At 34.2% G+C, this 26,908-nt stretch overlaps 1 protein-coding gene across 1 annotated transcript in view; it reads left to right on the plus strand.

Moving 5' to 3' along the window:
* Positions 1-26,908, plus strand: part of LOC120415661 (irregular chiasm C-roughest protein-like) — a 458,525-nt gene that overhangs the window by 289,993 nt on the left and 141,624 nt on the right. The window contains exon 2 of the mRNA XM_039577245.2: positions 19,218-19,425. Within this exon, the coding sequence (XP_039433179.1) occupies positions 19,218-19,425 (208 nt within the window). The remainder of the gene's footprint in view (positions 1-19,217; positions 19,426-26,908) is intronic.

A 26,908-nucleotide genomic window follows, 5' to 3' on the forward strand; every position in this document is an offset into this window, starting at 1 on the left:
GTGATGTCACTTTTTTTTCGTTCAAATTTTTTGAGGAAATAGGCTAAGGTGTTACAAAAAGACAGACGAAAATGCAGGATGGTAGGTCCTTCCAAAAAAAAAAAAATAGCAAAAATCAATTACTAAAACTGTTTTTTTTTAAGTGGTCTAAACGTCAAAATTTTTAAAAACCGATAGTGTGCGAATCGATTTGCCAGACAGTTTTACATAAAAGTCTCTGTATTGACCGTTGTCCTAGGTCCAATCCTTGAGAAGATACAGCGGTTTAAAAAATTAAAATGTCGATAAAATAGCTTTTTGGATGGTTTTTGGCAATTACTATATGATAGACTTATATATATTTTTCTGGAAAACTCGTCCAATTTCACATAAATTTGCCTTTAACAGCTTTTTTATTTGACTCGTTTTAATATTTACGTGAGCCAAGGTTTTTACCACACTGAAAAAAAATGTATTCTATTTCCAGTTATGAGCAATGTAATTAAGCTTATATCTGCTAGCCATACATCCAATTCAAATAAAGCCAAAGACAAACTTATGGAAAATTGGACGAGCATTCCGGTAAAATTATTTTCGAGGCTGAAAAATCAAGTCTGTCATATAGAAATTGCCAACAACCATCCAAAAAGCTATTTTTTCGACATTTTATTTTTTTTAAACCGCTTTATCGTTCCAAGGATTGGACACAGGACAATGGTCAATGTGGAGACTTTTATGTAAAATTGTCTGGCAAATCTATTCCCACTACTGGTTTTTAAAAATTTTGACGTTGAGACCACTTTTCAAAAAAACAGTTTTAGTAAATGGTTTTTGTACACCCAAACGAAAAAAATATCTCAAAATCTGCAACAGTGAATTTGCTGCAGAAAATGTTATATTTTATTACATTTTTTGCAGCAAGCTTATAGATCATTTTTGCCCGCGTGTAAACACGTCAGCGACCTGCAGTTCTCACCAACACATAGAATGCTGGCGCGTCCCCGAGCAACAATCTAGAGAGAACATTATGTTCGCGCTCTGTCCCTCACCATTCATCAAGCGTCCATGGCGCGGTGGTAGCGTGACGGATCAGCAACCTAGAAGTTGATGGTTCAATCCTCGTTCTGTAAAGGTTTTTTTTTCTGCAATACAATCAATCTGCCGTCGGTAATGTCGATAATTGTCGGTAACGGGCAAAAATGTTATACCCCTATATCGCAAAAAATGCATGAGGACAGTTTTCATGCAGATTCTGATATACTTTCATGCTGCCATGCGTCAAAATCATGCGACCGCCGGTTGGGTGTATTTTTTTAGGAGAGACATACCATACTGCATTTTTGTCAGTCTTTTTGTAACATCTTAGTCTATTTTCTCAAAAATTTTGAACGAAAAAAAATCGTGACTTCACCTTAAAATTTGACTTTCAAAATCAAAAAATCTCTTAGAAGTGGCGTGTATTTTTTTCAGTGTATTTTTTTTTTTTTTTCAAAAGGCCTGTCCAATATCCTACAAGTTTGTCTTTGACCACTTTTTGATACGAAGCAACGGCTTCGTGTTACAGTAATTTTTAAATTACAAAATGCAAAAATATTTTAATGACTTACGCCCTTCTCAAATGTTATTTTCAAGTACGATTGGCTCCATATACATATAAATGGCTAATATAGGTCAAGGATAACATGTCTACAAAGTTTCATTGAAATCGGAGAGGATCGGGTACAAAAGTACCAGAAAAAATCCTGATTTGATCTGGAATTGCTCAATATATAAATTTTTAAAATTTCTTTCCTTAAAACTCGTTTAATTTATAAACATTTCTGAAGTTTTTAAGCGAAATTGTTGGTATTTTTAGGTAGGTAACCGAAAATTGAAATATATAACTCATGAGACTTTTCACCTTTATTTTGCAGAGTTGGTAAAAAAAAGAATTGAAATTTGCTGTTCAAGTAAAATCAATGATTAAAAAAAAAACAAATGAAAAAGAATAAAGAAAATAAAAAAACTCTTACATTAATTTGTATATACCACCTAAAATACAACATAAATGCGAGGAAGGCACCAACCATCTTAAGGTGGATTAAGTAACGTTTTTCAGTGAGGAATCTGATTGCACATTAAGGTGACATTAAAAATGGGATGTTTTTTCTTATTCTCCAACTCTCAATCAAAACCATTTGTATCCTTAGTTTTTTTATGCTATCTTTTTCAATTTTTTGTTTGTTTTTCACATTTTATGCTATAGAATGATACCGTTATCAATAAAAATTGAAGAAAACAGATATGCATTCTGAAACATTACCAAATATACTGCCTTATCTATTTTTACATTAAATTTATGAAATGTCAATAAAAAACACAACCAAAATTTACCCCTGACAAAATGGCATTGTCAAAAACATTGGAAAACTTACATAAAACAAAAAGAAACACAAAATTTACCCCATATTTTTCTAAAATTCCAAGAATTATTTTTCCAATGCTGTTTTAGGACCAAGTTTTTAAATTAAAGCTTGCCTCGAAGCGGAGTTGGATTTTAAAAGGTTAAAAAAATCGAGGTTAAAAAAATCGATGTCAAAATATCGAATTTTCTTTTTGTGAACTAACTTACATAATATGAGCTCGTGAGTCAGGATTTTGTAAAAATATGAGTTACTACTTTAACAGTTTTGGAGTTTTTTTTAAGTTCCAATAAACCAACATTCCAGTTTTTGCTTTTTGGGTATTTTTGTAACCGCCTTGAGTCAAGGGTATTAAAAACACTTAAAAATAAAAAAATAAACTGAAAATTTGGTTTATTGGACCTTTAAAAAAAACTGCAGAGTTATAGACAGATTTTTACCAAATTTTTTGAAGCGTTTTTCGAGGGTGAACACGACGTGCAGCCAAACTTTATTTTTTACTCAAAATTGATACAATTGATGTTAAGAAAAAATGGACATGTTTTGTTCCATTAAGTCCTTTGGAATCCAATCCGGTTTTACCTTTTTATGAAAAATTGGATATCATATTCTTTCTGAACGTCATTTATCGATTTACATTGGAAATTAAGCAGAACTTAATTTATCTGTTAAATAAACTGTAAACCTTAATTCAAGTTTTATCTTCAATTTCTTCACATTTTCAGTTGATTCAATTCTCGTAATCGTGAATTAAGTTCACGAATGTGAGAACCACGAAGGAATTTATTCATGAGTATGGTGCATTTGCACCATAAACGTGAATATATTCCTTCGTGGTTCTCACATTCGTGAATTTAATTCACGATTTCGAGAATTGATTTTTTTTCCGTGTACTAGTGTTTGTTGTGTAATCTAAAATAAAAAAGCATCAGTAATCAACAATTCTCTAAAATGACCCCCAAAGCCATTCTCCAATAAAAGCTCAAAAACAACAAACAACAAACACGATCCGGTCCAATTCCGCGCACTCCCATTTCTGACCGCACCGCGGAAATTCGCGTAAACTTTGATCAAACGACTCTCCCGCGGAATTCGCGGCATGTCCTCGATGGTTGTCGTGATTGCCGTTATGACCGTCCAGCTGGCCAACCGGAATTTCCACCCAGGCCAAATGTCGCCCCCCTCTCCAATATAAAGACACTTTTGCATCCCGCGTGCACGCTCCGGCTTTTATTGGCGCCCAAAAATGTGTTGCGGAGCAATCATGACTTTTTTTGTGAGTGAGTTTTTTTGTTTCGATACTTGGCAGCCTGCGCCGCGTACTGTAAAATGGCATAACAATAAAGCGAACAGTCGTTACTTTGAGTGCGCTGGAGATTGCGGAAAAAAGCTTCACTCTGGGGGTGACAATTTGCGTTTCGCAAAAGTAAGCGGGACGAGCTTTCTCTCAACTGGGTGGGATTCCAAGCGGAGAGTGGCCTCGCAGTAATTGGCGAGGGGATTGTTCGGCGAAATTGTTGAGTATTTTATTAATTACCAGAAATTTAAATAATCTTTAGAAGTATTTCTCTTTACACAAAAAATAATAGATACTAAACAGAACAAATTTTCAAAAAAAAATCCCTGCTAGGTGACCTAATCCTATAAAACGACATTTGCACACGCTTTTATATCACAACACACCCTGGGACTCTTCTAGGTGGGTCCATCAAATGAAATTTCACCACCCAATCCCCCCCATAGTTAAGGCACAACGCACACAAACACATATTGCGCTCCCCCCATTACGGAGGGTTTTTATTTCGCGAGTTCATTCTCCACGGTCCAAAAGTGTCACCAGCGGGCGGATTCGTGGTGTGGTGACAGCTTGGGACCCATAAAGTGGACTTTGTTAAAATCCGAGCCGTTAAAAAAAAACAGAGGGGCAAAAACTCTAAACAACTGCGGGGGGTGAGAAAGGGAGGGAGGGGGCAAAAGCTTAAGCAAATGAGGTGATAAACGCCACGGCGAGTGTTTTATTTTGCACGTGGTGCCCTCCCCTCTTATTGACCGACACAGTGGTTTTGGCGAAACGACAGCTACGCAACTGGGGGGTAATTTCGGTAAAGTGAACGTCGTCGTAGAAATTCCCCCCTCTCTCTGAGTAATGAAACGTGACAGATTTAACGGAATTTAGGTCTGGTGGCATAGGTTTGATTGTAAAAAGGCGTCATCCAAATCACAATCAATAGTTTTTATTATTTTGCAAATCTGATGATTTAAACATGGGTCATTCCTGGTCAACTGTGTACACTTTTGGACTCGACCTTCACCGGTTTGGACCAAACTTGGAGGGAACGTTCATCTATCGATAGTTAACAGAAATTCCAAGTTTGGTGCTGATTAGACCATCCCTCTATTTTTTGCACCGCCCTCTTTTTTTGACGATTTTCTAAATTTTTTTTTTTCTTTTTAATCATAACTTTGCAACTATTTGAGCAAAAGACTATCTACAAGTTGCATTTTACAGAAAATTGTCCAAGGAATTCGATAAAAATAAAATTTTAACCCTTAAATGCCCACTAATATTATATTTTAACGTTTTAAGTATTAAAAATCAGTTTTGACCAATTCCTTATGTTTTTATTTGTTTTATTTTATCACCATCGTGTTCCCCAGACAATTTTACATAATAATCAATGTAGATCGTAAACTAAAATGAACTATTGGCGAGGTACAGCGATTTTACTGAAAAAGTTTGATTTTGCGCTATGAATTCAAATCCGAAATAAGTTTTTCACATATAAAAACCGAACTATGCTAGATTCATCCCTTTTGTTCAAAAGTACACCATGTACTTCCAAGTGCTGCGCAAAATTATACTTTTTTCAGTAAAATCGCTGTATCTCGCCAATAGTTCATTTTAGTTTGAGGTCTACATTGATTATTATGTAAAATTGTCCGGGGAACACGATGGTGATAAAATAAATCAAATAAAAATATAAGGAATAGGTCAAAACTGAATTTTAATACCGTAAACTGGGGTGACTTTGATAGCTCGGGGTGACATTGATAGAAATTTGATTTGGCCACTAATTTTGATACATCCAATTAAACAGTCTCATTTTTGCATATATGTTCGATAATAAGCTATCCCTTAATGCTTACATACTCAAAATTCTCAAAAATGTTTAGATATTAATTTGACGGGCATTTGAAAAACCTATCAAAGTCACCCCGGGCTATCAAAGTCACCCCAGTTTACGGTATCTAAAACGTTAAAATATAATATAAGTGGGCATTTAAGGGTTGAAATTTCATTTTTATTGAATTCCTTGGACAATTTTCTAAAAAATGCAACCTGTAGAAATTATTTTGCTCAAGTATTTGTAAAGTCATGATTTAAAGAAAAAAAAGTGTTTTAGAAAATCGTCAAAAAAGAGGGCGATGCCAAAAATAGAGGGATGGTCAGATCAGCACCAAACTTGGGATTTCTGTTAACTATCGATAGATAAACGTTCCCTCCAAGTTTGGTCCAAATCGGCGTAATATTCAATGTTTGGCCCTTTTAAAATGTTAGTCTTGATTTAAAAATTTTCAAAATATTTTTTTCGAAAAGATCGAAAATTTTCACGAATGTTTCATGTATTAACATTGATAATCGGACCATTAGTTGCTGAGATATCGTCATTAGAATATGGTGGGTTATTTTGGTGAGAAAAAGAAAACTTCAATTTTCGTGTTTCTTTTCCTTAAAGTGGCTCTATCTCAGCAACCCGAGGTCCAATCTTCAATGTCTCTAAGACAATTTAATAGCAAATTTTCTGAACTTCTCAAAAAAATATTTTTAGAAATGGTCACTATTTTTAAAAATTGAAAAACTGCAAATATTTCACTAAAATCAAACTTTCGGTGGCTATGTCTTGAAAACATTTCGATTGCAAATTCAATTTAGCATAAAAAATAATGTCAAACTTAAATTTGCATCAAACTTCGATTTTTTCCAAAAATCACTGTTTTTTTTTTAAAAATTATAACTCGGAGGCAGATTTTTTGACCATGTTTCACTATGGCTCAAAAGTTGCGGATTTTTGTCCCCTGAAATTGAGAATCTGCAATTTTTTTTCCCGTGTACCTATTTTTTCTCAAAAGTCCTCAACAATACCTACACCTTTGCCGAAGACACCAAAATGATCAGAAAATTCACTCAAAAGTTACAACTGTTTGAATATTTACATATCATTTTTGTATGGACAGCAGCCAAAATTGTATGGAGACTTGTATGGATGATGCAATCACACAAAATAGTTTATTTTGTCATAGGGAAGGCCCCCACAAAGTTTAAGTCAAATAAAAAAATACAAAAAATAAAAATGGACGAAATCGGCCGATTTCGTAGAGAGTTGTTCAAATGTTAAACTGCCTTATCCAAAGCGTTCTCAGTCTCAGATTGTAGTCCCAGATGTCCCATACAAGCTGCAGGTCGAACCTTTGCTCTTACAATTCCCTTATAAGTCATTCCTTTTAAAAGCTTCTTGACTCTGTGAAAAAGTCTGCAAAAGATGATGATGATGATGCCTTTTTAAATGAGATCCCGAAGTATATCCGTTTAATGTTTTCTATTATGCAATTCCTACTCAGCTCATTTTTAATGAAAACATGTTACAAGAACTTACCTTCCCCGACAAAACCTGAAGCCCAACCGTGATCGCCAAACAGACACACACAAAAAAAAGTAATTTTCCCCGCAGCAAAACTTTTCCAACTGTGTTGAGCTTGACAAATGAGAGCAGGAGCATAATTTAACCGCAGCGAACGGACTGCGCTTGAGTTTTTAAATTTAATAACAAAAAAAAGAAGCATGGGGGGTGGGGGCAAGAACACCGTGAACATGAACTGCAGCGTGCAATTCCAACAGCATCCAACAGCAGGCAGCAGGAGAAAAAGGAAACTCGTTACACACGGTTCTTGCCCCAGAATCCGACTTGAGCCCAATTGCTCTGGACGGGGGAAGGGAGAAGAGGGCGGACTCCATGTAAATTTTAATTTATGATAACCCTGCGACATATGTGCTTGAAAGCCCGGGCAAAACTGGTTCGAAAATAAGAACATGAACCATTGTGTGTTAGCTGTGTTGGACTTACCGTGACTCTCCAACCTCTCGGAGCTTGGAATTAGACTCAGTTCCAAATAATAATAATCGATTTGCATCCTAAATAGATTGAAGTGTCTCTTAAACTAGTTTTTAGAAATGTCTCTCTAATTTATTGAAATTGGAAAATTATGTTCCTAAAACATTTTTTATAAGAATTTATGATGAAGTCAATTTTCATTTTTTTTTAGTTTATGTAAAAGCTTTTTTAATTTAGATTTCGAAAAGCAATTGAGTGTAGTGCCTCTCTGTGGGGGTACGAGGTAGAAAACTAATAATTCCAGCGAAAAAAATGAACTGGATTTCTGGCTTCTAGCTGGTTTCACTGCTCCGGAGTAATGTAATGCACCGCGAGCTGCACTTCTCCCCTGAGCCCTCCCTTTCTCCTACGTAGAGGGGCAGGTCTAACTAACCTTTCGCTGACATCCCCGGTCGTGGCGGGTCGTTCGGTCCGTGGTTACACAGTTTCTTTTCCATTATTATATTTTCAATTATTACGTTTTCCCTTTTTGTTTCCAGATTTGCCCCCCTACCCCACCACCAGTTGCTCATTTCTACCTGTAAAATTCTCAACTAAATAAGTAGTAGCAGCGTTGTTGTTGTTCACTGCAAGAAGGAATGGAAACTTTAGTAAACTGTTCCACTTCAAAGAAGCCAACAGGATTGGGTTCAAGTGTTGCTGCTTCAAGAAGCTGTGCGGTTTCGACAAGGGAATGAACGCTGTAAAGTTTTGTGTAGATTTAAACTTGAAGTTGGGCGGGGGAGGTCCGCAAGTTCTGCAAAGTCAGTCAGTCGAACCGAGCAAGTGCACTGCGAGTTGCGTAAACTTTGTGAAATATTTGAACAAGTTTTGCGAGAAATATTGGACCAGAGCGAAACTTACAAACCGTCCTCCCTTGGAACTGAAGCCAAATTTGCAAACAAAAACATTTTTTCAGCTTCCAAATTTTAATGGAGATAGATTTCTATTCAATTGAAGCCAAATTTAAACGCAACATAAACAATTTGAATCGGTCGTAATTACATTTCCTTTAGTTCTTTTTTGCTGTTCCCTTTTTGGAAATTTCATAGAAAAAAATGTTGAATTTTGGAATTTTGAAAATTTGGTAGGTTCTTGAGTAATATTACATTAAAAATGTGTAAAAATGTGACCCTGATGAATGTTCATCAAAAACAGATAAAAATTAATCATTTTCTGGGGTAAAATTTATCTTTTTTTTACACAAAAGCTGTCACAATTTCCTGATGAATATTACCATCATTTTTTTCTGTGTTCTCAAAAAAAGGGGAATTTTTTGCCAAAAACTTTAAAATTCCAATATTGTTTTTGTAATGAATCAACTGAAAATATTTGAAAATATTTTTTTCGCTGTGTACAGGCAATGCAGTTTGTGATCCTAAAAACTAAAAAAAGTCTTAAAATTGCTCGCATTTTCGTAAAACCTAATCAATTCCGAATCTCTTACACAGAAAAAAATGAATTTTAGAATGTTGAAAATTTGGTAGGTTGAATATTACTTCTTTTTTGAGTAAAGTCATATTCGGAACAGTTTACAGATCGGCCAGTGTTCCAAAAATCATAGCAAATCGATAATTGAACTTAATGATTCGCTTTTACCTTCATTTGAAAGCTTTTCTTGCGATGTTTCGAATGCTGTATCGAACATCTGCAAATTTTAATTTTTATATCAAGTTTTTGAAGAAAAACTTAAACCCTTGAAATCCACAAATTCGGAACACTTTTTTCTTATGGATGTAAACAAAGTTTGGATCTCTCCAGGAGTACATATTTGTAACAAAAAAATGACTTCACACACTGAAACCAGTGAAACTCAAGCTTAGTGATGGTCTGATAACTTTTTTTGTGAAAATATCAGTTAAATTCAGATGTTCCACTATTGTGGGAGGCACAATAACATCCCACAATCATGAAACAGGCCATTTGGAGGTAGTGTTTTGATGCTGTGGATAAAATAGTCTTGAAATTAAGTTTTTTGTACTACTTTTACTAGTGAAATAGCAAGAGAATGTCCAAATAAAGGTCCTAAAAATAGAAGGGTCGAGAGAAAAGTTGCATTTGGCGTGCTATAGACAAATTATTACAAAAGTGTTCCGAATTTGTGGGTGTTCCGAATATGTGGAATGACTGTAATATTACATAAAAAATGTGTAAAAATGTGAACCTGATTGATCAAAAGCTGATAAGAATTCATCATTTTCTAGGGTAAAATTAATAATTTTTTTGACACAAAATCTGTCACCATTTCCTGATAAATATTACCATCATTTTTTTTCTGTGTAATTGCATTCGAAAGGTCTTTGAAGCACTTCCAAATGTACCATAAAACTTCGGGACTGGATGGACTTTTTCTTATAGCTTTTGCGAATTACTATTTTTTTTTTTGTTTTCTTTTTTATAAATTTTTAAGCCAATCGCAATATTTCTCATAGCTTAACGATTTTTCTATAACAAACTTTCCGTTATCTTTTACCCTGTCGGCAAACAAGACTTTTTTTTGCATTTTTGGGTTCAATGACATTCAACTTAACAGTTCAAAATCCCCTGAATCATAAAAAATATAAAATACACTTTTAAAAAAGGCAATTAGTAAAAAGAGAAGCATGGTTTTAACGGTGCACATCAAGCAGTCTTTTTCACTGAGTTATTGCCAAATGTTCTGGTTTCTATAAAATTATGGGAACTATTGTTATTTTTAAATTAAACTCACAATTATTGCCAACAAGGTTATTTTGTAATTTGATAGGCAATCAACTATTCAAATATAACTAAAATGGGGTCGCAGAACTCAAATTTGATGTTAAAAATACGGAAACAAAAAAAAAACAAAACAAAAAATGTTCGTGATTCGATTATCCGAAGTCCCATACAAAACTTTTAACATGTACTTTTTGCCAAATTTAAAAGTTTAACATTCGAAAGTTTATTCTAAACAATGCAATTTAAAAAAAAAATGTCACGGTTGTTTAGAAAATAACCGTAATCTAGGTTGACAGACGGCTTTTCTACAAATATTTTATTCAGATAGGATAATTTGGCAAAATCACTTTAACTTATTTTCGGAAAGATTAGCTAATTTTGCATAAGAATGACCCCTTGGACGATTGTTGAAGCTATTGCACTGCTTGTATGAGGGGGTTTTTTGAAAATAAAAAAAAAAAAACAAACCGGATTCACCCACTCACCACAAAAAATATGTTTTTGAAAAAAAATCTGATTCTCGCAATGCACCTTCCGAAAAAAATACTTTCCAACGCACACGATGGAGTTTTAGGGGTTAAAAATTCCAAAAACTGGTCAAAAATGGTCAACATCATAACTTTTTCAAAAAACTTTTTTTGTAAAATTCTAATAACTCGTGAAGAATACATGCAAACTCCTTATGTCTATAAATCAAAATTTTTATTGTTGTCTGTTCTACAACTTTGTAGAACATTAGTACACTCTAAAATGCAACCCTGCAAAGTTAGAAAAAACACGCAATTTTAAAATGATTTTTTTTTTTCTAAATAAGTAGATGACCATTCTGGGTTATTTCAGATTCGAAAAGTACATTAAATTTCCCATAAAATGACATGTCTCACGATTTTATTAACTTCGACTGAATGAATTTTGTCCATTTGAGCCATTAAGCCATTTGAATAACCGCTCATACAAAACAAAAAACGTTTAAACCTTCGTAAAACACATTTCACCAAATCTTTGGAAATTTTAAAACTGACTGGAAACTACTTGAATTTTGTTATTGGCCATTTAATTGCATTGTGTTATTGTTTTTATCATTTTTAAATCATATAATCTATTCAGTTTTATTTTAAAAAAACACAAGACATTAATAAATTTCAACCATAAAAATCTTAATAAAATAGATTTATTGATAAATTTTCTTTTGGGTCAGAATTTTTTTTCTAATATTAAGGTTTCGAGAATGTCATTTATAAAATGTTGGAGACATTAAAATTTTCAACCATATCTGCTTGTTTTTGAGTTATTGAAAATAATGTTGTTTAATATCCTGACTTAAAAAACCATTGAAATTATGGTTTTACAACCAACCATGTTTATGTACCCTCCCTAAACAACGTCCCGCCACAAACTAAATTTCAATTTTCAAAAAAAACCGTAAACGACTCCCTAATAAAGTCCCTCTTTTGATCATTCTGCAGTCGCATTACGACCGGGCAACTTTTATCTGCGCTCACCGGATTCCCAAAAGGATAATTCCAGCGCGTTATAATTTGCAATATGTTTGTCAACCTCTGCAGTGTGAGTGTATGTGTGTTCCCGTATGTGTGTGTGTGTGTGTGTGCACCGTACCTTTGCGCAAACATTTGCCAGATGAAAGCAGAGCAGCAACCAGAAGAGCAAAAAAAACGCGTCCTCTTGCTCTCAGTGGCTTACTTCAACAGTTTCAAAGTGAAGCTCAAGAGTACGTGTGTGTGTGTGTGTGCGAAATGGCTTCCAGGGCGAATCTTGTTGGTTTCTGCGAGCTGAGCAGACCAAGGTATATGATTGTGTGTGCAGCTTTGCAAACATACCTCAAGTTCTGGGGTTTCACTCCCCGCACCCGCTCTTCAGAAGAGTTGAAAGCTTTTTCCGTACGTTTTTCACTCGAATGTCCACTGTGTCCAGCAGCTGTTGGTTCTACTGCGAAAGTAGCCACTCGTAATGGGGTTGGGTGCGGGAGCATGGGTGACACGTGGACTTAAGAAGTGGATCACCATCCTTAACCGGTTCAGCTGTCCAGCTGGCTCAAGGTGCAGTACAGCAGAGTGGAGAACGCGATGCAGCAAGTACCGTGGAGTGGAGTGGTCTACTATTTACAATGTCTAACAATATTTTAAATTTGTGATTCTGACTGGATAGATAAACATCAAGATGGGTCCACGAGCTTTACATAAGAAGTTCACTTTACGAGCAGGATTGCTGCCTAACCTAACCTAAATGCATAAAAGAGAAACCCCGTGCATCAAGAACAGTTCGTTCAACATGCTGCGAATCAAAACAATACCGTCTGCAATCACAAATTACTACATTGAGAAGCCGGAGGGCGCTTGATTCACGAAAACTACGATGTTTACACAAAATCTATTATAATTTTGGTATTACTAGGGCAAAGAACAGGGACCAAAATGTACCATTGGTTGCACCATGAAATCATACCAAAATCTTGTAAGTGGAAGACCACAATAATACCAAAACATGTTATGCCTAGGGTAAAATAATACCACAAAATAAAACCATTTCAATACCAAGATGAGGTCTTCTGGATTTTTGAACATTGCTTGAATACCAATACCAGGTATTCCTGCGCCCTTGGAAAATCAGATTGTGGGTTTCCTGTGGTCTTCCACATACATGATTTTGGTATGATTTCATGGTATTTTACTATCTATTACTAGGTAGTGAAGGGTACCTTTTTGTCGCAAAATTATTACCAAAATTTGGTATTTTCATGCAATTTTTTATTGCAACAGTTGGAGTTAGGGAAAAACGGAAATGATATCACAATGCTTTACAAGCAATAAAAATCTACTCACCTAATGATTCCATGTTATTCTTGGTGATTTTTAGGAAAGCTACTTTTCATGCTTCATTATATATAATTTTTCAATAAACTTAAACAATCTTCACTAAATTTGAACGTGACACAAAAAAAAACTTTTAATTTTGAAAAAAAAACTTTTCGCTGATTTTTTCCTGTTTTATCAGTTTATATTTTTGAATTTAATATCAAAACAAGATTTAAAAATCTTGTTCAGCCAAAATGAGTAAAATAATTTGAATTTTCTGCGATTCAAAATATTTTTTATGGTTTTCATCTCTCTTTTCAAAAACCAAATTAACAAACAATAGACAAAAATAATAACGTCATGACTCGAATTCCCGGACGCTTTGAAACCCAGACACCTCATCCTGTTTTATCAATTATTTGGATATAAGTTCGCATTATATATCAAAACTGTGTTATTTGATGCATCCTTACATCAACTTTCATTTCAAGTTTTTTTGAACGCAGTAATTAATGCCGAAACAAATAAATAATTATAATTTTCAACGAAATCGAAATTTTCATTCATAATAAGAATTCATAATACCAAAATAGTAGTTTATGCAACAAGTTGCAAAAAGAGGATTTTTTCAGCACGAAGAGTGCTGAAAAAATCAAGTTTTGCAACGGATTCCAAACAACATTTTTTGCAAATCCAAAAAACACCCATTGAGTGAATTTTTAAGTCAAATTTTCATGTATTTTGTCAATAAATCGTTCAAATCAAAAAAAAAAATTGAAAAGAGTTACTTTTCGAAACAAGTGCTGAAAAGTTCAACTTTTCAGCACCCATTTCAGTGCTGAAAAGTAAAACTTTTCAGCATTTATTTTGAAAAGTGTTGCTATTCGATTTTGTTATTTTTGGTACAGAAAAGTAGGCTATTTCGTCGTTCAAGAATGACAGGAAAAGTAAGTAGTTTCACGACGGAATTGCAAAAAAGTATTTTTTAGCTTTTACGGGAATTATCCACAAAAATAATTTAAAATTAAACATCACTCAGAAAAAAATCAGAAATGTTTTTAAAAGGTGATTTGAAAGAAAAAAAATACTCTTCATTTTATTTTGAATGAAACAAAGCATGATTCTTTTATTTTTTCTGAAATTATACCTTTCAAATTAAATAGGTATGAAAATTTTACTACAACGAATGAAAATATTACTAAATTTAGTTAGTTTCTTTAAAAAACTAAAAAATCTGAACAATTCATCAAATGGTTTATACCGAGCGTTTCATTTGAAAACTATTAAATTTGACTTAAATCGTCTTTATGGTTGAAATATTTATTATGATCTTAGGCCGATGCAAATACTTTCAAAGATTTTGTCCCTCGGCTCAGGCTGGGGTCGAGGGGGGCAAAAAAAAATCAAATAACAAGTCAAAGTTTCAACATTTGAATGCAAAAAGTGTTTTAAAATGCATTTTACACTAGTTCAGTTGTTTTGTAATAATTTGCTTTCAACAAAACAAAAATTTTGGCAAAAAACCCTTTTTGCGATACTGAACATCATTTTTTCAGAAATTCAGATTTTTTTAAATTAAGGGGTTACATACATGTAAAAAATCACAAAATTTCATATTTCAGAAAATTTATTGAATCCACTAAAATGATGATTTTCAATCACTCCTGAAAGTTTCATGAAAATATTACATGATTAAACTGAGTTAGAGACGATTTTCAGCTCAACATTTTGCCGTGCGCAAAGCGGACTGTCAAACTTTCTGAGCGTTTTTCTCGAAACACCGAGTTGATTTATGGGTGCCACGATATCTCGAGATAGGATGGACCAAATTGGCTGAAAATCGGGGTGAAGACTCTCAAGAACTATCCCGTGTGCATGACGAAGCCTGATTTTGAAATTTTGCTTTTTTAAAAAATACAAAAATCAAAAACTGACGATTTTTTATATGAAAAACACAAAAATATTTTAATCTTTTTTTTGAAAATCGGCCTTCGTCATGCACACAAGACCGTCTTCACCAAAATTTTGAGCCGATTTGGTCAAGGCAGGGTTGAGATATCGTGGCACCCGTTTTTTGAAACTGCTAACTTCAAATAGCTACATCTTGGCAATAATACAACCAAATATCTTTAAAATTGTTTTGATAATAGATGAAAATGCATATTTTAATTCCCTGAAAATAGATGTCAAATAAAATTTAGTTTGTGCTCACACCAGCCTCTGACTTTTCTGTCGATATACATGTATGTAACCCCTTAACCTAAATATGCCAAAAATGATTCTGAACGCAAAGGAATGCATTTAATATTGATTTCAGCTGATTGCACTGAAGTTTTCATTGAAATTTTGAAGTTCTTTGAAAAAAAAAGTTTTTGCTCCCTGATTTTTCGGGCGGGGAGACAAAAATTTTAAATAAAATTTGTACCAGCCTTATTTGAAAAAATTAGAAAATTGATAAATTCCAAGGCTTTCAAACCATGCACGAAATCGTCCTAATTCACTAACCCTTTATTAGTAATTGAACAACAGTAGTTCTTAAGATTATTTTTTTCCTGTTGAAGTTTGATAAAATATGTTGAGAATTGCAACGATTAGTAACAAGTTTCACAGAAACATAGTTTCACAAACATAAAATTTCACGGGATTTCGCGGAAAAAGCCATATTACGCGCATTTCACGCTGTCCGCGAAATCGTGAATTTTCACTGACCCTAGTGATATTCTTCGCCACTACGAATACATTTGTCATTTATGAATGGCTTATGCATAAAGTTCTTGAAGCTTCTGAAAAACAACAAGATTGAAAAATAAATGTTATCAAAATGAAACTGGTTGCATGTTCACCAAAAAATCCCGAATTAGAGAAATTTTAACGATTTTACTAGTTTCCTAAATGGGTAGGGTATATGACCCTATTTTGGACCTAGTACCTATTTTGGACCTATTTTTATTAATCGAGGTAGTTTAGACGCTTAAAGTACGAATTCACTGAATCCAACCAACAGAATGTGTAAGCAGGATCGTTTGGTTTCCGAGAAATGTAACTGTTGTTTATTTAATTCTTTTATGTTTTTCATCACTAAACCATTGAAATAACTATTCTATTATCGAAAAAAACTCAATGCAAAATATTTTTTCAAATTGGCCGCGTTGGATCAGTTTTTGGACCTACTTTGCCGTCGGTTCAAGGCTATCACCAACACATGTATAACAAGGTGTTGCCAGTTTAGTTTATAAATTTCCCTAGTAACATTTTTAAACATACAGGTTTTATCATGGTTCTGAAAACCCGCATACGGCCTAAATAGGCTTTTATGGCCTACTTTAAACCTAAAATGTTACTAGGGTTATTTCGATATTTCATTGAAATTAATTGATAATTTTTTATTTAATATTTTGAATTGAATTTCTTTACTGTAATTATTTAAAAGAAATCTAAGTTTTAAAAAGCAAATGATTAACAGAAACAACGAAAATATGTTTTTTAAACGATAAAAATGCAAATTGATAGTAAAGATTTAGATGATTGTTAGGACCGATTGCAAAGTATCCCAAAATTTAAACTGATGATGATTTATTTTTGTCTTAACATCATTATCACCAATTTAGCTGCATATATTTTTAATTTTTACTTCAATTTTACCTAAAACCTTTTATGTATAAGGTTAAATAGGCTTATAAACTTAGTTAACTAAATATTGACATAAACGATTTTCTTAAAAATTATATCAGCAACCTAAGTGATGATAAGTTCAAAGTAAAAATAATGTTTGAACACCTCAAATCTGCTTTTAACAAAACAAACTATGACTATCAAAGGCACCCTGGTATTCAAACAAAGATTTTTTCAAATATTACATTGTTTTTAAAAGTGCAACATGTAGTTAAACTTTTTGTCAAGCAACTGTAAAGTTTAACATGGCAGATGAGAAAGTTTCACACCAAGTTACAAGCTATTATCTCCCTTTAAAATTTCTTGTTTTTTTTAAAATAATATTTGAACTTAAGCTCTGCGTAAAATTTAGAACCTTTTTTCATTGTAACTTGTTATGTATTGTGTATGTATCTCTGTCATTCATTTCATTTTAAGTTAAGGTGTTTTATTGCGACTAATGATGGGTTGTCTTTTATGTTCTAATGCTTGAACAATTAGGTCGTAAGAATACGCAAATTGTAAATAGGACAGAAACCTGCTAAAGAAGCGTGAGTTTTCATTCAATATAATTAAAACACGTTTTAAAATTCAAATCCATTGTTTTATCATAATTATTTGATTTCTGGAATAAATATTTTCCAAATTATAATCGTGGATAGGCCCTTTGGTTTATCAAACCGAGTATTTGTAAGTGTGCGTGTTGCCGCCGCACGCCGCAATTAGAGTTGTCCAAATTTCAACCAATCAGAGTGTAGGTCCAAAATAGGTTCAGCGATGTCTCCAAAATACATTCAATAAGTCCAAAAAGCACCCAAGAAATGTTTTACTTGAAATGCTTATTACAATGAAATGGTTAAATTATTTCCAAATTTCAATAGTACACTTTGTTAAGCATAAATTAAGGCACAAAACAATCCTGAAACGAGCCAAATTAGTTAGACCGTTCCTGAGAACAATGCGAAATATGTTGACGCTTTGCATAGTAGGTCCAAAATAGGGCCATATACCCTATATAAATAATTTAAAAAATCAACCAAACATTTTTGGTTTTCAAGTAATTTTAGCGCAAAATTAATAACCTTGTCAACATTGGTTAACATTTTCCAATAGTTTCAGAGGAACTCGATAAAACACTGTAATACCAAAATGTTCATGACTTTGTTTGCTTTCTGTACTGTATCTTTTATCCAGCCTGGGAGCATGTTGACAGCTCCCATACAAACTGAGCGTATGGGATTTGTTGACTGTTGAACTGTTTCTCAATTTTAGAAAACAAACTTTCAATCTTAGGTTGAAATTTTTGAAGAATTCAGCAATCTAAAATAGTTGAATAAGAATATGAAAATAAATATAATGAAAATAATTTTGAATTTCCATAAACATTTTTATCATAATTTAAGATTTCAAACTCCCCTCCCTCCACGGTACCCCTAACTGACTGCGGCACTCTCTCGCCCAGCTACAACTACAGGCGGATTAAAATTTGATCAAGAAAGACCCGGTGGACGGAACACGGACTTACGGTGACAGCGCGCCAGAGTCTGGAGTCGACCACGTGTGGGGCTTACGACGACTGACAGCAGGTCGGAAAATGCACTCACACACGGTGTGGTGGCTTCTGTGTACTCACAGCACACACACACACAGCACATAGTAGACGGGGGGAGGGCAAAAAGCAATCTTCCTGGCGTGCAGGATGTCATCGGTCTTTCCTGGAGGTGGTGCGTTACTTGCGGCCGGCAAGAAGGACTCTTTCCGGTTACACACCAGCTCGGGGAAATTGCCTTTGCCTTTTGTGTTTGCAGAGTTGGTCAAATGTGTGTGAATGTGTACAGAAACGGGCCTTTGCCAGAGATGTATTAAAGTTATTAAAATTAAAATTGAATCGTCTGTCATAACAAATGGGACCTGGGTGGGGCCTGTGAACACTGTGAATGGAATGAATAGATTTGCTGAGGGCAATGAGATTGCTACCGGAATTCAGACACCATCAGAGGTCTCGACCAGGTCAGGGGACGTTGACCTTGGGGCGAGCAGAGTGATGATGATGAAGTTATGTCCAAGGAGCAGTCCCCACAAGTACAGTCGCTTCAAATTTAAATTTTCACAGGAATTTTCCAATCATTGAAAAAAAATCGGTTTCAATTAGCTGGAATCAAATTACCCGGATTTTTTCGTGATGCTTAACAAAAACTGAAGACCCTCATAAACTCCGTAATTAATAGATCGTGTTTCGCGAAACAGCTAACGATGGCAGCTATTCCACGGAATTCTGCATTTAACTACCGCGCTAATTGGAGCACTTTTTTTCGTTTTCCCACATTTTATCGCTTAATTTGTGATTGAATAAAAAATGCCAAAAGTCCCCAAAAAAAGTTGGCGTCGATAAGCGCAATGAAAATGCATTTTAATTACCCCCTCCTCCATCTAAAAAAAAAAAAAACAAGGGTCCATCCCTATCTTCCTCCACACAGAGTAATAATGTTGCCCTCTCTTCTTCCCCTTCCTCTCTTCAACAGTTTTCACGATACTGGTGACGGCCCACAGTACCGTCGCCCGGGCAGATGAAAATCTGGACACGCGGGAAGGCGAAACGTTGACCCTCAAGTGCCGCTTCGGCGAGCAGCAGTCGACGAACGACTTCACCTACTACTGGGCCCGGTGGACGACGGCCAACAAGTTCGACAACGTGGCCATCAACAACGTGCAGCTGAACACAAATTACCGGTAAGTGGGGGATTTACTCTTTTGGGATGTTTGGGTTTGATAAGGAAAGGATCGATTGGTTTTATGCTTAGATTTGTGAGCAGTTTAGTTCAAATTTGAATTCCAAATTGTTTTTTTTTTTCATTTAAAATTTATAGGTCAGAAAAATAATTATGCAAAATACCATATTTTAAATTTGAACCAAAATTTTGAGAAATATTAAGCGAAAAGTATCACAATATGATTAATTCCATTTTACAATTTCGGAATTATTTTCGTGATTTTTAAATTTTCATTTAATGATTTGGATGAAATTTTGTCCATACATTCCCTATTACAAAATAAATCTTTTTGCATTGTTAAATTTTCCATACAATTTTTTGGGATAGTGATACAAAATGGGTATGTTTGAAATTCTGCATCTTGAAAAGTGATATTTTGAACGATTTGGTGTCTTTGGCAATGTTATAGGTTACGATAAAGACTTTTTAGAAAAATAGGTACACGAAACAAAAATCTTATTTTTTCATTTAACTTTTTATGACTTAAAATTTAATTCTAAAAATGCAAATTTCTCAATTTTTGAGATCTTTGAAAAAATATAAAGGACTTAACATATACGTATTTTGAGCCATACAGCGTGATGGTGCAAAATCTGGTTTAGGAGTTATTAGTTTATGGAAAAGTCATGTTTTTGTAAAACATCTAAAACCTGGACAAAAAATTACAAATCATCGTTTTTATACTTTCCATTTTGTTTATTTAAAAAAAATGCCAAGTTTTTTAATAACGACAATGGTTATAATCTATCGTTATCGTTATTTCGATAACTATATTGCCGATAATGACCAATAACTCATTTTTAAAACCTTTTTTAAATCAAGTTAATTTAACAATATAATGATAAATTTTCAATATATTCACTTAGAATATATTTTTTGAAAAATTTAGTTGGTTTCAAAGCATGAATACTAAAAATTGTTCACAAAATACCGTATTTTTTCGAAATTACTCATATTTTATAAATTTGCTAAATGAATAATAATCATTGGATATCAAGTGAAACGAAATTTTATATGCTTTTAAATTTGTTATCGTTTTTTCAAACAAAAATGTTCACAAAATACCGTATTTTTTCGAAAATACTCAAATTTTCAATGTCTGCAATATGGGTATCAAACGAAGCAAAATTTTGTATGCTTTTAAAATTCTTCCGAGTTTTTAAATGAAAAACTGAACTTTTCACAAAATACCGTATTTTTTCGAAAATACTAAATTTTTCAAAGTTTGCAATATGGGAATCAAACGAAGCAAAAGTTTGTATGTTTTTTCAGTTGATATTATACAATTTTCTCAAAATACTGTATTTTTGGAAAATACTCAAATTTTATTGTTTTGGGATTAACTAAAACTTTTACAAAATATTGTGTTTTTTTCGAAAATACTTAAATTTTCAATGTTCAAACGAAGTAAAAGTGTGTATGCTTTTTTCAGGTATCATATTTTTTTCAAAATACATTTTTTTTAAGTTTATCTTGAATATACTGAAATATAAAAAAAATGCAAACGGTATTTTCAACAATACTCAAATTTTCAAAATTTGCAATATAGGTATCAAACCAAGCAAAATATCGTATGCTTCAAAACTTTACTACTGTTTTTTCTTGAAATCGCTAAAATTTTCGGAAAATATCGTATTTTTAAGCACTTCAAATTTAAAAAAAAATCACTTTACTAGATTTTTTCTCTGGAAATTACTTCTTTTTTCACAAAATACCGTTATTTTTCCAAAATACTCAATATTTCTAAATTTGCAATATGGGTATTTAACGAAACAAAATTCTGTATGCCTTTACACTTTATTACAGTTTTTTTTTAGAAAACACTCAAATTTTCACAAAATACCGTGTTTTTTCAAAAATATGGCAGTATGGGTATCAAACGAAGCGAAAATGACGGTACTTTGTTCATCCAAATTATGAAAAATTAGGCAGTTTTTTCCAAATACTCAAAATACTCTAATTTTGCCGAAAACACCAAACGATCAGAAAATTCCTTTCCAAGATACCGATTTTCTAATAATCACATGCCTATTTTGTATAATCAGCCCTCAAAATTTTGAGACTTATTGGAAATGCATTTTGACTGTCATTTTGACTTCAAAAAATTTGCAATACCAACAAACCTATGATAAATTAAAAATTAAGAGGTCTTGCCTCATTCACTGATCCGTAGTCTAAATATGCAATATTTGTAACGAAATTAAAAAGCGTTTATTACGTTAAACATTGGAAAAAAATTTTTGAATGGGGGAGGAGGGGGTGGGGGACTTTTGACTGAGGCGCTTTCAGAATTTCTCTACCAAAATCAGTTTTATTCCAAATCGAATATAATTAGTATTTTTGATTTTGCAAAAAAAAAAAACTCTCCAACCCAGTCAGAAATATTGCCAAAACCGTGAAAAATTACTTTTGTTCAATGTTACCCTAACAGTATTAGGATTTCGATTTTTTTTTATTTTTCCCGTGTTCAGGAGGTTATTTTGAGGATGTTTTGTTCTACAAAAAAACTTTACTTCTCTTGTTTTATGTTTTTCATGTTTAATTTTTAGTTTTTTAATTTGCATTTATCTTGTTTAGTTTACTTTTTATTTTTTAGTAGTATTTGGCCTATTCTACCCAGGTATCTGACACGCATACAGTTTCCTAAAGTTCCAACCAGAGGCGCTGTCAATATTGTTTACGTACGGGTTTTGAAAAGGTCGTATGAAATAAATATATATTTTTTTCCCAAATTAAGTTTTTTGTTAGTTCTACCTCGGTTATTACTTTTTTTGCATATATATGCGAGATAATCACAAGCATTACGTGTTTTTACATTTAACATTTATTAGATCAATAAAACATGACCATTGAAGAAAAACAACATAGCACACTGAACTGAAATAAAAACTGAACAGCTTCTGTTTCCTTGAAAAAATAAATAAAAATTTGTTTGATATTTCCTGTCCGTTGTATTAAAATGAATTACGCTTTCAGAATACTAACTAAATTTCTGTCAAAAATGCTTTAAACTAGCTGTATCTGAACACCAAAGTGCTGATATGCCAAAATTAGGTTCTCGATGGAATAAGATGCAGTTCCCCTAGTTCAAATTTGGGATTAAACATAAATCTTTCTAAAGAAAAAAAATGAATTTTTTTTTGTATGTAATTTATGTCCGATGCGCATACGACCTTTTCAAATGCTATGCGCTAAAAACTTGGTTCGATTTTGACTTCACACGCTTTGTATGTGGATGACATTCGTATCGTAACCGTGATTCTACCACCTCATATCATTACATTTTGCCTATCGAGGTTTTTAAGCGAAGATGGCATTCGAATGGTGAACGCCCGAAATGTCAAAATCACGCAGTGGTACCAACATTACGGAACAAGTGTGCCATGGCATGACAGCCATATTTTTATTCTAATGTTGGTGCTACTGCGCGATTTTGACATTTCGGGCGTTCACCATTCGAGCGCCATCTTCGCTTAAAAACCTGGATACATTTTTATTCATGTGTTTACAGTCACGTTTTTTTTTTCTTGTAACATTTTCTGCTATAAAATCATCATCATTTTAATTGTACAAAAATGCGTAGAGGCTTATTCTGGGACTCTAGAAAATAGAAACTCCTTTTTTCTTAAAATACAGGAAATGTTAATAATAAACATAGCCAAAGTTAACTCCTAAGAAAATGACATTTTAAAAAAACATTGGCAAAGTCACATAAATTAAGTAAAACTTCCAACCCATAATTTTTCAAAAATTTTAAGAGTTCTTTTTTCCAATGCTTTTTAAAGATCAGAAATGGCTTGAAAAAATATGTTTTGGCGATTTTTTTAAATCGAAGCCCGTCTAAAGGCGGGGTTGGGTTGTAGAGGTTTAAATAAGGTGCAGTGCTATAAAATGACGAGAAAACACTTTAATCTGCTTTCATAAAAAAATCAAATAAACTCAAAAACAAACTGTAATAATAATCTTTTCAAACACACAACAGGATAACTTATCCTTTCTCAAAAGTCAAACTAAAAAATCGCCCTCAACCTCAAGAACGACCTTTTCCATGTTGACGATGCTGCTCCCGTAAAAAAGAGTCGCAATCCACGTCACGTCAGAATGAAATACGACCGCGTCAAAGCGTCACGTGATAATTCGAGTCGTTCATCTCAAACTTGGCCTTTTTTTAATGTGCGACCCTGCGAATCAAAACGACATAATTATCTGCGCGCAGAAGCTATGGCAAATCCGGGAGGTCGTAAAGCTAAAAGGAAACTTTTTTCTTTCCTCGCAAGTTTTCCCTGAATTCGGAGTAAAGTTAAAGTTTGCCATTAAAAAGCAAACAAAAGTGCACGATTTTTCCCGAAACTACCATCCTTTGGCTGTGATGAGCTGTGACTTGGAGGAGGCCTTCCCCCACCTTTTTTTTCGTGGAAAATGTGGAAGCTTTTCCGACTCTCCGCGCTGCTGGTGGGTGGTTTCCAGGGGGCGAGAGGGAGAAGGAACATAAAGCGCCGGAACATAAATCAAAATTCCGACTGTTGGTGGCGTGTGCCTTGATTTATTTTATGATTACTTCTCCATTTTCGGGCCGCCGTTTTCTTGGGTGGCTTCGCTAGCCTTCTTTTTCTGGATTTTCTTCATTTCCCTTTTTTAGTTTTGTTTGTTCAGAAAAGCTGGAATTTTTCCTAGCGGAAAACTCGTTGGCACTCATTTGTTTAACGCATTTTCAAATTGCGAATTATGCGTGGTCATTTTTAGGCAAGAAACTTTCAAAAAGAGTTTATTTTTATTTCTTGAATTTTGATATTTTTTGTTATGATTGAATTTAAGCTTTAAATAATCAATAAAAATTATATTTTGCATCCACTGTCCACTGAACCAGGACGAAACCGGAAAGGTGGAAAATGTTGGCGAGTTGTGGGGGATAATTAAAATGAGTTCTTTCCCCCCTTTTCTCCCCCACAAATTCCGACCCTCTTATTTGTGTGGGCCCGCAATAAAAAGCAATTCGAAGCCGAGGGCCAAAAACGCGTTTGTTGGCAACTAGTAAAGAGTCGTTGACAAATTTTCGGAATAATTATCACAAGTTTTTCGCATGCTATGTACCACGCGATTCTGTGTGTGTGTGTTCGTTTGGGGATTTTGGGGACGACTGTAAAACGAATCAGGGAAAGCAGAGGGGATGGGAAAGGATCATAAAGTTTTATTGGTGTTGATGAAACTAGAACTCACTTGTTGGGTCGTTGTTGCCGGAGCAAATTTAATGTAACAATAAAAAGCGTTTTGTTGGTTTTTCCGGGGATGGTTTAGTTCCGAAAAGGTATGGAACCGCCGACCTCGTGTCGCACTCAGAGTTTCATACATTACTCAACGTTTTGCAGCTCTTTCTATAAAGCTTCACCAATTGGGAGGGCCTCGCCTGATGTGTCGTAAAACAGAGGTAAACGTTTGACATGGTCACGACTTGGTGCAATGTAGGAGTAATTTTAGACCTGAAAGTAAGATTTGGAGGCTTTAAAGTGAAATTGAGTTGAGTTGAGTTGAGTTGAGTTGAGTTGAGTTGAGTTGAGTTGAGTTGAGTTGAGTTGAGTTGAGTTGAGTTGAGTTGAGTTGAGTTGAGTTGAGTTGAGTTGAGTTGAGTTGAGTTGAGTTGAGTTGAGTTGAGTTGAGTTGAGTTGAGTTGAGTTGAGTTGAGTTGAGTTGAGTTGAGTTGAGTTGAGTTGAGTTGAGTTGAGTTGAGTTGAGTTGAGTTGAGTTGAGTTGAGTTGAGTTGAGTTGAGTTGAGTTGAGTTGAGTTGAGTTGAGTTGAGTTGAGTTGAGTTGAGTTGAGTTGAGTTGAGTTGAGTTGAGTTGAGTTGAGTTGAGTTGAGTTGAGTTGAGTTGAGTTGAGTTGTGTTGAGTTGAGTTGAGTTGAGTTGAGTTGAGTTGAGTTGAGTTGAGTTGAGTTGAGTTGAGTTGAGTTGAGTTGAGTTGAGTTGAGTTGAGTTGAGTTGAGTTGAGTTGAGTTGAGTTGAGTTGAGTTGAGTTGAGTTGAGTTGAGTTGAGTTGAGTTGAGTTGAGTTGAGTTGAGTTGAGTTGAGTTGAGTTGAGTTGAGTTGAGTTGAGTTGAGTTGAGTTGAGTTGAGTTGAGTTGAGTTGAGTTGAGTTGAGTTGAGTTGAGTTGAGTTGAGTTGAGTTGAGTTGAGTTGAGTTGAGTTGAGTTGAGTTGAGTTGAGTTGAGTTGAGTTGAGTTGAGTTGAGTTGAGTTGAGTTGAGTTGAGTTGAGTTGAGTTGAGTTGAGTTGAGTTGAGTTGAGTTGAGTTGAGTTGAGTGAGTTGAGTTGAGTTGAGTTGAGTTGAGTTGAGTTGAGTTGAGTTGAGTTGAGTTGAGTTGAGTTGAGTTGAGTTGAGTTGAGTTGAGTTGAGTTGAGTTGAGTTGAGTTGATTGGAGTTGAGTTGAGTTGAGTTGAGTTGAGTTGAGTTGAGTTGAGTTGAGTTGAGTTGAGTTGAGTTGAGTTGAGTTGAGTTGAGTTGAGTTGAGTTGAGTTGAGTTGAGTTGAGTTGAGTTGAGTTGAGTTGAGTTGAGTTGAGTTGAGTTGAGTTGAGTTGAGTTGAGTTGAGTTGAGTTGAGTTGATGAGTTGAGTTGAGTTGAGTTGAGTTGAGTTGAGTTGAGTGAGTTGAGTTGAGTTGAGTTGAGTTGAGTTGAGTTGAGTTGATTGAGTTGAGTTGAGTTGAGTTGAGTTGAGTTGAGTTGAGTTGAGTTGAGTTGAGTTGAGTTGAGTTGAGTTGAGTTGAGTTGAGTTGAGTTGAGTTGAGTTGAGTTGAGTTGATTGAGTTGAGTTGAGTTGAGTTGAGTTGAGTTGAGTTGAGTTGAGTTGAGTTGAGTTGAGTTGAGTTGAGTTGAGTTGAGTTGATTGAGTTGAGTTGAGTTGAGTTGAGTTGAGTTGAGTTGAGTTGAGTTGAGTTGAGTTGAGTTGAGTTGAGTTGAGTTGAGTTGAGTTGAGTTGAGTTGAGTTGAGTTGAGTTGAGTTGAGTTGAGTTGAGTTGAGTTGAGTTGAGTTGAGTTGAGTTGAGTTGAGTTGAGTTGAGTTGAGTTGAGTTGATGAGTTGAGTTGAGTTGAGTTGAGTTGAGTTGAGTTGAGTTGAGTTGAGTTGAGTTGAGTTGAGTTGAGTTGAGTTGAGTTGAGTTGAGTTGAGTTGAGTTGAGTTGAGTTGAGTTGAGTTGAGTTGAGTTGAGTTGAGTTGAGTTGAGTTGAGTTGAGTTGAGTTGAGTTGAGTTGAGTTGAGTTGAGTTGAGTTGAGTTGAGTTGAGTTGAGTTGAGTTGAGTTGAGTTGAGTTGAGTTGAGTTGAGTTGAGTTGAATTGAGTTGAGTTGATTTTTGATTTTTGATTTATGACTACATTATTTGTTTAAAAATGACATTTAAAAACAGTAATCTTCAAGTCCATCTTGGTGACCCAGCAAAAACTTCAAACGC

This window comes from Culex pipiens, chromosome 2 (assembly GCF_016801865.2).
Source record: "Culex pipiens pallens isolate TS chromosome 2, TS_CPP_V2, whole genome shotgun sequence".
In the NCBI taxonomy this organism is placed as follows: Eukaryota; Metazoa; Arthropoda; class Insecta; order Diptera; family Culicidae; genus Culex; species Culex pipiens.